Source organism: Salminus brasiliensis, chromosome 4 (genome assembly GCF_030463535.1).
Source record: "Salminus brasiliensis chromosome 4, fSalBra1.hap2, whole genome shotgun sequence".
NCBI classification, from domain to species: domain Eukaryota; kingdom Metazoa; phylum Chordata; class Actinopteri; order Characiformes; family Bryconidae; genus Salminus; species Salminus brasiliensis.
Window position 1 is genome coordinate 8,184,293 of NC_132881.1, and position 12,733 is coordinate 8,197,025.

At 39.7% G+C, this 12,733-nt stretch overlaps 1 protein-coding gene across 2 annotated transcripts in view; it reads right to left on the reverse strand.

Moving 5' to 3' along the window:
- Positions 1-2,097: 2,097 nt before the first annotated feature.
- The window catches only part of b3galnt2 (beta-1,3-N-acetylgalactosaminyltransferase 2), a 27,458-nt gene continuing 16,822 nt past the window's right edge, over positions 2,098-12,733 (reverse strand). Inside the window, exons 7-12 of one of the 2 annotated variants that reach the window (XM_072677456.1) lie at positions 10,515-10,593; positions 10,055-10,238; positions 7,081-7,206; positions 4,501-4,660; positions 3,458-3,514; positions 2,098-2,828 (exon numbers count right to left, since the gene is read on the reverse strand). In XM_072677456.1, coding sequence (XP_072533557.1) covers positions 2,688-2,828; positions 3,458-3,514; positions 4,501-4,660; positions 7,081-7,206; positions 10,055-10,238; positions 10,515-10,593 — 747 coding nt within the window. In that variant the 3' untranslated portion in view covers positions 2,098-2,687. The remainder of the gene's footprint in view (positions 2,829-3,457; positions 3,515-4,500; positions 4,661-7,080; positions 7,207-10,054; positions 10,239-10,514; positions 10,594-12,733) is intronic. The other variant, XM_072677457.1, reaches the window with a different exon arrangement.

A 12,733-nucleotide genomic window follows, 5' to 3' on the forward strand; every position in this document is an offset into this window, starting at 1 on the left:
GTCACCACTGCCCTTAATAATACACTAGTAGTGTGAAGAGATTTGACTGTACACACCGATGATTATTAGGGGTCATTGAGAGGTTGGCAAATGTGTCTCCAAATACAAACCGCAATATGGTAATGAGGGAGCGGGGAGGTTTTCGAATAAGGTGGAAAGTGAAGAATTCCCACAGACGTATCTAATAATATCAGTCTCCAGTGGAAGTACATGAAGCACTGTTGGTTTTTTTAGATGCATGGCTTCATGAATAAATGATATCAGTCTCCTTCTTTGGGGGGGGGGTGAAGATGATTGACAGAATCCAAAAATGTCCCAGCTCTGAGGATTGCGGGAACCTGACAGCATAAGCTGCAGATGCATGAAACCAGCAGACCTTGCAGGCTTTAGTGAGGAGATCTTATTTGCAAGACCAGGTAGAAAGTGGAAGCTCAGATGATCTCAAATGCTCTCACAACCAGGAGGATGTTAAGCCCTTTCAGGGTTGACCTGAGACCAGTCAAGGGCAAAGCTGGATGTCTTTACAGTCTAGAAAGGCATCAACGGCTCGAAGCAAAAATGTAAAAGAATTAGAATAGGGGGAAAAATGACAAGCTTCAGTTTACATCATGACTGGCCGCTCTTCCTGCTCTGTCTCCTGTAAGGCACCTGGAAATCAGCTGCTAAAAATACCTGATGACGTTTCAAATGATCTTTTTGCACACGCACAAAGGGCCTTGTGGAGACAGCTGGATTGGCAGAACTCCATTGACAGAATTCTTCAACTGCTTTCTCTTTTTTTGAAGCTATGAAGTGAAAGTGCTGGGGTAAACACATTCAGTTGGTTTTTAAATCATAGATCATGGAGCAAAGAATGAGCCAAGAACTTGGACTACCTTATTATTGTAAAAGCAACCCATAATAATCCCACACTGAGTGGAAAAATTTGGAGAAACGAACAAGCGCAGATGCTTCTACATATGGACTTTCCACCATGCCTAGATGCTCAGTGGTAGGTGTAAAATGGCTGAGCAGGCCCAATTGACCTCAGCTTTGGATAAAAATGGCAAAAGGTTCAAAAGGTGAGGTTCAAAGATGGCTACTTTTTGGGAGGCCCGTTTCAGCCTCAGAGATTGCTCCGATGGCCACGGCTTCAGTATAAACTGTGACAAAGCATTTAGACCAATGGGAAAGTCAACAGGGTGTAGTTTATAGTGTGTGCTGCACAGCTCCAGGGGCCTGGGATTGTGTGTTCAATTCTTGAGCCGGTCACGGTCACACTCGATGTGTCCATGCAGGTTACCAAAAACTAGCAAACCCGAATAGCCATGCTAAATTGGCCTTGTGTATGCGTGAATGGATGTTTGTGTGGTACCCTGCAGTGCCCTAGTCCATATAGTCCAATAAGTATTACGGCCTTGCTCCTAATGATGACCCTAAAAAAACAAAAAACAAAAAAACAACTACATTGTGCCATCTCTACTCTTAGCATAATCATTTACTGAGATTTGTGTTTGGCATCTAGACTGAGTGTAGATTTGGATTCTTTTTAAAGCAGCTCTATGAGAGAAATTGCATTTCTTGCTCTTGGGCTCCCCCTACAGTTAGGATGTATATTCGTGCTTTGAGCCACCACTAAAGGACACACTTTTCATCTGGATTCTGGATGGGCAGAAAGACCCAGAACCTTTATAGTAACATAGTAACAATGTATCAAGGCCAGGATAGCAATGAGAGACTGGTCTCATTGACTTGACGTAAAGGACACTGTTATTTTAAGGTAAGGTAAAAATGAAAGGAAACAGTCATCTTTTAAAGCCTTCCTTATAGAAAAAAAGAAAGCATTAGTGATTAGACCCCAAAAGATTCAATAATAATAATAATAATAATAATAAAATAAAAATCACAGGATGGGTTTATTTAATTTGCTGATGCCCTACAGTGTTTTAGCACAAGCTCCAGCTAAACAGAGAAAAAAAAGTCAAATCCAAAAGCTTTTACACATTTTAGCATGAGCAGGACTGGCCTTGTCTGCACAGCCATTGTGTGAGTGCTTGAATATTACAAATTAGAATGAATCCTCTTAATTTATCAACAGACATACAGAAAACTCTGCAGTTTTCATCCATTTGTACTTTTATTGTGCTCAGAAAGGGGAAGAAAAATCACACTAATTGGGTATCTACTAGAGTCTAAAAGAGGTGCGAAGGACAATTTGCCACCCAATTCTGAGAATTCACGGATATTAAAAGAACAAAAAGGCAAACGTGGCTCTCAGTCGCTAAAAGTTAGCATCCAATAATGCAGAAAAGCCACGTCAGAGTAGGAATAATAATGGCAGAAACCCTGTATTCGTTTGACATCTTGTGGTACGTCAAGAAAGCATGTAATAATAAAGACTAGGTTTTAAAAGGATGGATGAATAACTCTGTGTGCATTTCACATCAAAATGTGATCACAACCTGCGCTCGAAGCAAAAACATTTCACTGTTGAGCGTCATGTTGTCCCCTAACAGCATCTGTTTCTCTTTTGCTGCTGCTTCAAAACAAGCACTCAAGTCAAAGACACCAACAGCTATTTTAAAAAACCCTAACCTAAAACATTCAGAGTGAAGTTTTTTACAGTACTACAGAGTTAGTGTTTGTCAGGGAGATGGACAGGAGCCTAATGGAGCAGCAAGTGATGTTCCCAGAGGCTCCTAAAGGATTCAGTGATGGCCCCAGGCACATCCACACGGGTCTCCACAAGCTCTCTTTCGTTGCCAAAGAGAACGCAGCTCCTCTGCAGTGTGCTGGGGCGATGACAGCATGTCCACATAGCATTCCTTCTCACACAGCCAGCCTGCATCCTGCACACACACACACACACACACACACACACATCAATAAAATAAAACATTTAGCAAACTGCATACATTAATATATCATCACTGTCAGGTAAAAAGTCTTGCATCTCCATTTTGGCAATTTTTCACATTTTGATACAGATCTCCCACAGTTTCAAAATTGCATCATAAATGCACAGAAATCACTTAAAAATAATTTTCTTCTTGCCTAAAATATTATTGAAAAGGAAAGTGGTGTGAAGACATACTGTGGCACTGATGAGTGTGTCAAAGTCCATAGCGACAGCATGTCGACTCAACATTAGAAGTGCGTCGACAAGCATCGCTACCACTGCATCAGCACTACAACAGCAGCCTCAGCATCACTACTGTGGGGAGTGCAGCCTCGCCCAGCATCTGTAGCTCTGCTTTTGGCATCACTACCGCGGTGACTGCCGACCTTGACATAATGGAGGTCATTTTATGCCACAGCACCTTCTCTAACAAAGAGCATATACTGGAGTCCCAAATGCCATTGCCATTGCATGCTTCTATGGTACCACTAGGCTTGCCGATTTTGTTTTTGTTGCTGATTTGGAGATGCAAGTTTGTGAGAAACAGTGACGATATGCTGGAATAACTTCTTTTCTTACTTGATATTTGTTTGGCCCCACTGCAGCCATCCAAATTCCCATGCTGACATCTTCCCCCTATAAAACAGCACAGTCAAATTGTGTCCCCATTTTTGAATTTGCACACTTGTTTCATGCATACGAATCTGAAATGTATCTCTGATTACTGCTTCCTAAATACACACATGAACTCTTCTATAATTATAGACAGTAGTCCATCTGTTTCTCTGCAGACTTCGTTAGCCTCCTTTCACCTTGTTTTTCCAATGGTCAGGCGCACCACAGAGCAGGTGCTATTTGGGTGGTGGGTCATTTTCAGCACTGCAGTGATAATGACACGATGGTGTTGCGCTGGAACATGTGGATCAGACACAGCAGTGCTGCTGGAGTTTTTAAACACCTCACCATCACTTCTGGACTGAGAACAGACCACTGGTGAAGGACTAGAGGATGACCAACAGAAACTGAGCAGCAACAGCTGAGCAGATGACTTTCCTACCTAGTTGGTCCATCTTATAGATGTAGTGTGTCTTATTGGGTGGAAAGTGAGTGGACACAGTGCCTAAACCACTCATATCACTGCAATACACGCTTTCGCTGCAGTGACCCAGACTTGGCGGTGGTGTGTTACTGTACAAAACTTTGTGAATTTAGGTTTGCATCAAGAATCAATGTCATTTGATCAAATGTGACCAATATTTTGCAAACTCCTGTATGTATAAAAAGTTACAGCTACCCTCTACCTAACTACCTAACTACAAATGCTTTTAATATTAATAGGAAGCAACAGTACAGTGAGCAGCACATGAAGAGCTGGTCATTATTTTCAGTGTTATGTTGTGCAAAATGTACATTTGTCAGGTTGTAAAATTCACATGCTTAAATTGACATACACTCCAACCAGTGGCCTTGACCATACCGCCAAAGATTAATGCTACAAAGATTTCGGTGTGGTCAAGGCAGGTAAAGCTACATGACCACATGATGCTAATCATAGCATGCTTGTCTGTCTTACGTTTATTCTACTAAAACCATAACACAATAATGTAAAGAATATACAATACCTGGTAAGCTTTCAGCTTCTCTGCATTGCTGGCCAGCCACACAACCAAATCCCTGGACACCACGTAACCAGAGCCGCAGGCAAATGCAGGATAAACAGGACTTGCATACTCCAGCTCTTGCCACTTTCCTACGCGGTCCACAGCCCAGCTCTGCCTGAAGCTGAAGAGGTATATTACATACTGTTTATAACCATCATTGCCATTCATATTAATAATGTTTTAATTCATGTGCAAAATATATGAGTAAGGTTGTATGCAGTCATTTGGATACCCCAGCTCAGATCTTCTAAAGGCAGCAAACTTACATATGGCAGTTTTCTGCACATTTTAGCAGATAATTTCAATTCATTTACTGAATTAAAAGTACTGTAAGGAAAAAAAAAAAAAACAGAGTAAGTGCTAAAACTTTTACGTCATATTTTATGTTTTACGTTTAACGTGTTAAACACAGAACCAATTAACCAGAGTTAAACTTTTATTTTTCAGTTTAAAAAGTTAACATGTAATCTGACTCTGGGAGATTTTACATCTGCATACAACCATGACAAACAGATTTTACCATTTCTAAAATATTTGATATAATGTATTAAAGTGATGATTTGGCCAAAATTCAATTTACCAATGTATGTCTGATGTCTAAAAAAACCTGCTATTTTTGTTTTGTACTTTATGAGCTAAAATTGAGGGGAAATAAAAGGTTAAGAACCCTCTGAAATGACCTGAATCTCAGCACTGATTATTAAATCAAATCAAATGAGGTCACAGATCTAACCAACAACACACAGTTGTACTGTTCATTTTATTGAGCATGTTCGGTAAACATCCACTGTGCAGGCTAGAAAAAGTAAGTGAACTTTTCTGTTAAAGACTGTGTTGCGAGTTTAGCGAGTTCAAATAAGACAGAGAGCAAGCAAACCTGGATGAGCCAGCCTGGTTTAGCTTTTCTGTTACTCCAACACTCCCTCACTTCACTCTCTCAGACGCATATTTTTTTTAAATTGTCAATACTGGCATCAGTTAGTCAACAGCAGCTGCTCAAACATCAAATATGTTCTGTTGTAAGAAGAATGTCATCATGCCATCTAAGCTCAAGCTAACCTTCTTATCTCTCCTGATTCAGTTTTAACATTTACTGAATGACATTTACGTTTGTGACCCTGTGAAGAAACTGCACTTTGGATTTCATCCTTTTTACGGTTTTATGATTTATAAGATTCAGATATGATTTATATGTTCAGAAGCCATATAAATGTAGAACCATCTGTTCTACTCGCACAGCTTACACTACTCTCCAACTGCGTCCACCTAATTTTGTCACGCCCACTTTCAAGGGTTTGTTTCTTAGCTTTTGTGTAGAATTTCTGTATCAAATAGTTTATGGTCGCATCACATTAGAAGTAAATGCAGTCTTAAGTAGGCTACCGCTGTGAACACTGATGAGAAAGAAGCTTACTGTGTTTACCAGACATCGCAACAGGCTACTTAACCCCATTTAGAGCCATTTAGAGCAGAGCTAACGAGCTTTCCAACACAACACAAAAAGATTGAAGTGCTGCAGGGCACCATATCCAAAGAAGATGACCGGTGTCTATGTGCTAAATCAAAAATGAACACCCATCCAAACATCTGTGCGTCTGCTCTTACCTTTTTGTGGAGGGAAACCAACACCAGAGCATCTTTACCTGGAGAAATGTCTGTCTGGTGAAACGGATGCGTCGGTTTTGGTGCGGCTATTAGGCAAGTCGTTAGCTTAAGCAATAACCTACCCAAGGCACCCGATGCATCTACTTTACTGGAGCCTCATAACAGAGCCATTTCTTCAGGTAAAGACGTTCTGGTGGTTTGGCTTGGTTTCCCCTCTACAAGACAGTAAGAGCAGACGTACAGATGTTTGGGTGGGTTGCAGATGGTATGATGAAGAGTGGAAGCCACCTAACTCTAGGTTACCAGATCTTAACCCAGTTGATCATGCATTTTACCTCCTGAAAAGGGAGAAAAGCTTCTAAACAAATCACTGAAATAAAAAAAAATGAAAAGCCTTTGAAAGTAACCGTCAATCTGTAACAAATATTATGCTTTATTTACTTTCAATTTCTTTAAGACTACATGCTCTCACACCTTTGCTTACCTATACATTGGGTGGTCTGCCACCAAAGGTGCCATTGCTTAACAAATCTAGAAGTTAACATCAGGACATAAAAGCTGAAACTCTGATCTATTCCCATAATAATCTCAAATCCAAATCTTCACTTGATGGCAAAAACAAAAGGACTGGCCTTGCTGTTCCAATACTTCACTGAAGAGACTAAATTCTCTGTTTAGAATACCTATATATTTATAATATCTACACATGCAACATGACAGAAATCACACAAGCAAACTGAATACACTGGGTTAGACTAGAGGGACTACATAGTGTAAAAGAATCTTGGCTGTATTGTCCCTTTAATGCAGAATTTAACAAACTACATTTTGTAGCTACAGGGAAATCATTCTTTGATGAATGTGTAGCTGACATTAACTTTACAAAAATTCAGAAAGAACTCCTCTTTCTGGCAGACAGGCCCACAGTGTACTTACTTTCCCCACCAAAGGTTGTTCCGCGTCAGGCTCTTGCGGTCAATCTTCATTAAAACAGCATCCACGTCGATATAGCAATCATCATCAGTCTTCAGGAGCAGACTGAAGTCAGCATTCTTCACAGCCCTACCAGCATGGAAAATTCAAAAACCGTCATTCAAACGCATTTTCACACTTTAAGCGGTTTCAGATCGATGGGTCATGTTTTTTGTTCATATCTGAAGGTGTCAAACAATTCAGAACCCTTTAAACAGACCCAGGAAACAAACCAAACCCAGCCCAACCCCCTGTAGTGGTCTCAGTTTGTGGTTTGCTTAGTGGTCTGATTAATTCATGCTCTGTGAGAACAAAACGGTTCCAGTACGCTTCGTGTTTTGCTTTACGGTTGAAGAGCCTCGAGGCTATGCACACCCAGCCACAGTGGGTAACAAAAAAATAAACTTTTCAGGAGAACAGCAGCTTGTGGGTTTGTGTGATCATCAGGGTTGCAATGATACGAATTGTACACGACATAACAGTCTTGGAAACAGTGTGGTTTTACAGGGTCATGGTATACAGTATTTCATAATTAAAATAAAATAAAAAAAATAATTCTTGCCCATTTCCTCCCGCCAATCACCCAAACCAAACATACTCTCCCCCTTGATGGCCAGCCGATGCCCCGGACACTAGTGAGGGCGGACCAACACAAGCCTCTCATTTTTTAAACTGCCGCTGATGCAGCCTCACCAGGCAACCAACGCGCCTGGAGGAAAGTGCTGTATGCCCGGGTCTAATGCACCAGCCTGCAGACGCCAGCACCGCAGAGAAACGATGTGGGGAGAGAGCAGGGCCAACTGTGCTGTTTTGGGGCCTCTGCTGCCGGTGGTTTCAGCATGACCGGGATTTAAACCAGTGATCCGCTGATCATAGTGACAGCGCCTTAGTCCGCTGAACCACTCGGGCCCCATAAATAAAATAAAAAAAAACAACAGACAAGACTGTTATGCAGGATAAAATAGCTTTAACAAAAACCCTGTATTACTGTATTAATGCATTTTGTTTTTTCAATTTTTCAGTTTGACATGAAATTAAGAGAAAAAAGAAAGAGTAAAAACAGTATTTCTATGTAGAAATTATTACCTTTCCGATATTGATACCAGACCACCTGTACCTGCCCATACAGAGTACAGATACCGAACTCTGACTTAAATAATAGATAGAAGGCTGTTCCTGGTATTTATGGCGTTCCACTTTTTCTAGGTATGTTTGTAAGTTTCAGAGCTATGACAAAAATAAAAATGGCCACAATGAAGAAACGCATGCAGGTAGGGAATCTTGCCAAACTTCACCAAACTAAGCTTGTTTTAATTGGTGTTCAATTTTAATCCACATTTCAGAGCAGTGAAACAATGCCAGCTTAGAAACACAATTTCACATTCAGGTACACGACTTACTAAACTTCAGTGTATGGCCTTTAAAGAAGCAAACTTTTTTGAGAAGAAAAAAAAAATACATTAGTTACATTTATTGTCTGTTTAATGATAACTATTTATGACTGGTTTTTACTTGTAGTCAAAAATGTTTGGCTTTATAGTATGCAAAAAAAAAGAAAAGAAAAAGTAAAAATAAATAAAATAAATAAATAAATAAAATAAGAAAGTCGTCAGTAAGCTTCAAGCTCTTTATTGCCGATACCGATACCGACACTTTGTGCAAGTGTCAGTATTGGTGCTGATACCGACAGGGTATTGGTAAAGAAAAAAAAAAAAATGTTCTTACTCAAGCATGAAGTTTGTTAGCATCACAGGAATCAAAGATGACATTTTAATGAGTAAACTAATACAGAATGTAATATTTATCCTAATATTACAACAGCTTCAAAGCATAGACCAATCAATCACATGTTAAACCAAGAAGTACCTGTTTAAATTAAACAGCAACGCAAAAATTCACAATTTGTTCAAATGTTTGTGGACACCCCTTCTAAAGAATTCATTCTGCTTGTCCAGTCCCTGTCGAGAAGTATTTTAACATTAACATGAAGCAGATTAACATGAACCTACTGGCATCATGACTAACGCCAGGCGTCAGTTAGAGGGGTATAAAGCCTCCCAGCACTGAGCTGTGGAGCAGTGGAACTGCGTTCCCTGGAATGATTGTTGGTGCTCAGTCAATACTTTTGAGATGAGTGGGGGAGTTGGGGGTGAGGTGGGGTGGCGAACATCTAACATCTTGATAAAAAGCTTTCCCTGGACATTAGAGACAGTTCCTCCAATAAAAGCAGGATACACTCTAACACCTGTGATTTTGGAAGAAACAATGAATGAGCATGTGTCCCAATACTTTTATTCATTAAGTAGGCCTGCCAAATCGAAGGATACAGGTCCTTAACACATTGAATGTGACCTATAAGTCCTTGGGCAAGACTCCTCAGGCCACATTCTCCTTCCAGCATAACAATTCAAATGCAAGTTCTTCTGGATAAGAGCATCAGTCACATGTAAATACAGTGTAAATGTAAAGCTGCAGTACAAACAAAGTGGGTTGAAGTCTCATCAGTGCTTAACGGTAAAAAAAGGTTAAGAGTTGCCTTTACAGTTTATAGATCAAAAGCACAGGTCAGTTGCAGTTGGTTCACTTTAACATATTAAAAAAAAGAAACGTATGTGAAACACCCTAAAACATTCCACTTTGAAGGTGTTCGAGTAGATAAACTCTATGACAACTAAAGGGGGCTGAAGAAGCTACCAGCTGAGTAAGCTCAATAAGTTTGTCGGGCTGAATTGAGTAAAATTCACAAACTTAGGAATATACATTTCTTTTCTGGCCTTGGCAGAAGATCTAAAAGAGAAGGTTTTGTGTCAGCAATCTTGTAACACTGCTTTTTGCACCTTGCAGCAATTTGCTGGATTCTGAAGCCCATTTTTTATTTGTAATCTACTGGCAATATTCAGAGGTGGTTGCAGGGCAGTGACTAGTGTGCAGAACTTACCATTTATAAAACTGCAGCAGTTTAGAAGGCACAGTCCTGTAAGTATCCACCACGTCCACGAACACCATGTCGCCATACCTGCGGCTCTCCTCCTGCAAGGCCTTGTCCTCTTCTCTTAACCTGGCCACATGGGCCTGCTGCCTGCCAGCTCGCCCACGCAGTAGCTCCTTCAGCACCTCCACATCTGAGAGAGACGGAATGCAAATACGGCAAAGTGTATACCGAACAACAAGGTAGAGAAAGGTCAAGGGTAAGTGCAGACTTAGCTGGAAGTTAGCAATGCATATGCATATGTAAGCACCACTCACAGCTATCGATAAAACAACAGTGCACAATTACCACTATGAGGTGAATCAAAGTCATTCAATTCCTGATGAAAAATTCATGCAGGGGTGGGTAATGGGGTCGATCCACAAGCCCGAATTTTAGGACAGCCACTACATAATTTAGATAGACCCACCATAAACTGAGAAAGTGAATCCTCCAGCCAGCCCAGGAAAACCAACAGCACTTCTGTGAGGCAAGGTGCCCTCTTCTATCTGCAAACACACGAATATACTAGGTTATATCTTTTATCTTTCATAAGATAAGCAAAACCAATTACAGACATACAGCAGCATGCAAGCATTTGGTCAACATTTCTGTTATTGTCAATAACTAAGAGTAAAAGATTCACAAAAGGCATAACGTTAAAAGATGACATGACTTAATATTTTAAGCAAGATTTTTAAAAATTTGTTTACTTTGCTTAATTACACTAGTGGTAAGGATGCAGAAAAGTTTTTCTTCCTAATTGTTATACTAATGCAACACCACAATACTGGTACTGGAAAAACAGCTGAAAATCAGTTTTTCCAAACAGATTTACCCCAAAACGCTTTATTAAATGTACATTATATAGTAAACTACAAACAAATGCTTCACTAATTTATCTTTTTATAGTACATTATTTAGCAATTCAGACGAATCTACAAATAAATAAATAAATAATAATAATAAAAAAGCTTTACTGTTGTTTTGTTGATCACAAACAGACATGATCCACCCTGTTGGATTGTCAATGCTGTGTTCTGCTTCAACAAATCAAAGTTCAAGTGCAAGAGCAGGCTAAATGAGAGGCTGGTGTAATTCTTACCTCACAATATTATCATCAAAGCAAGATGATATATAACCAAGTATTAAAAAAGCATGTTTATGACCTTTTTTGTTTTATCACAAATTTAGAAAACACATCAAAAACTATTTAATTTCCCCCTTTGCTCTTTAAAGCTTTTTACCCGGAGTAATTCACAGGCCAGGTTGCATTTTTCCACATGCATCTCATCTGGGAGTAGTTTTACCTTCCCCAGTCTCAATTTTCCCATCAATATTGAGACAATCATCTAGATTACAGGTTCACAAGCTGTATTCCTGGGGGACCTACTGTTCTACAGAGTTTGAACTATTCCCTGCCACAAAACACCTAATCCAGCTCATCAGCTAATTATCCATCCCATTTTAGAGCTGTATCAGATGTGTTAGGAGTTCGCCTCACCTCAAAGCAATCTCCACATAAAAGTCTATTATTTATATATGCTGATCTAACACACGCACAGTCCAGGTTGTACCTCCATTTGTAGAAGCTCAAAACTAATTGGACAAACTGACAGTTACATATTTCAGGAGAAGTTTTTGGTATTTGGATGGAAACCATGTGACTGCATGAAGTCTGAAACCCATGGACATCACCAAATGCTGAATTTATTTCCTTAAGATGCTCTGCTAGGCCTTCATCGCTTCACTGTTTGTTTGAGGGTCTTTCTGCCTTCAGTTTTTTGTACATACATACTTTCATCCTCATACCTCCTCTAGCAGCCACGTCATCAGTAAACAGCAGTAACATTAATAGCCTTACAGGCCCATGCCATAACACTGCTTCCACCATGTTTGACAGATGACTTGGTAGATTTTCTGTCATAACCCCATCCTCTTCTGCTCCACACTCACATGATTCTTTATTTCAGCTTTCTTCTTAGCAGTATAATCAGACTTTTCTTTTCTGGAGGGTTACCAGTAGTTTGTATCATGAAGTAAACCCTCTGTTTTAATGCTTCTAAATGTTGACTTTGACAATAATACAGCTACCTCCTTGAGTGTTCTGACTTAAATGAGTTTTTCCTCACCAAAAAATCTGTATTACTAACTTTAGTGGTCTTCCACATTTTTTACAGCCTTTTATGGTTTTTGGTGTTGCTAGATGATAGCCACATTTACTAGCTTTCAATTGAAAGTTCTCATGATTGCTCTATTTAAAATCTATTAAGGTGATCTACTGATAAAAAAAACAACATAAAATGTGTCACTGTTTAAATACTTATTGACCTCACTGTAACCAAATCTACTATAATATGTCCATCTTATTAAAAGTAAAGTAAATCATCACACAGCAGTGGAAATAAAAGTCTGTGGGGCATGTGGGAGAGTACTGACCACTCAGCATCCTCCCAACAGCATCTACTGTAACATTAACCTGTACACTTCTATCAGATTTGCCTTCATAAGTAGACCATGCCATCTTGGAAACTTCATGATCTTAGATGTGACTGGGGAGGAGGTGGGGGTCGTCAATCTTAGCTTTTAACATAAGTAATGTTGACATGCGGCCTACTAAGACGGTTATATCAGTACATTACTTGATTA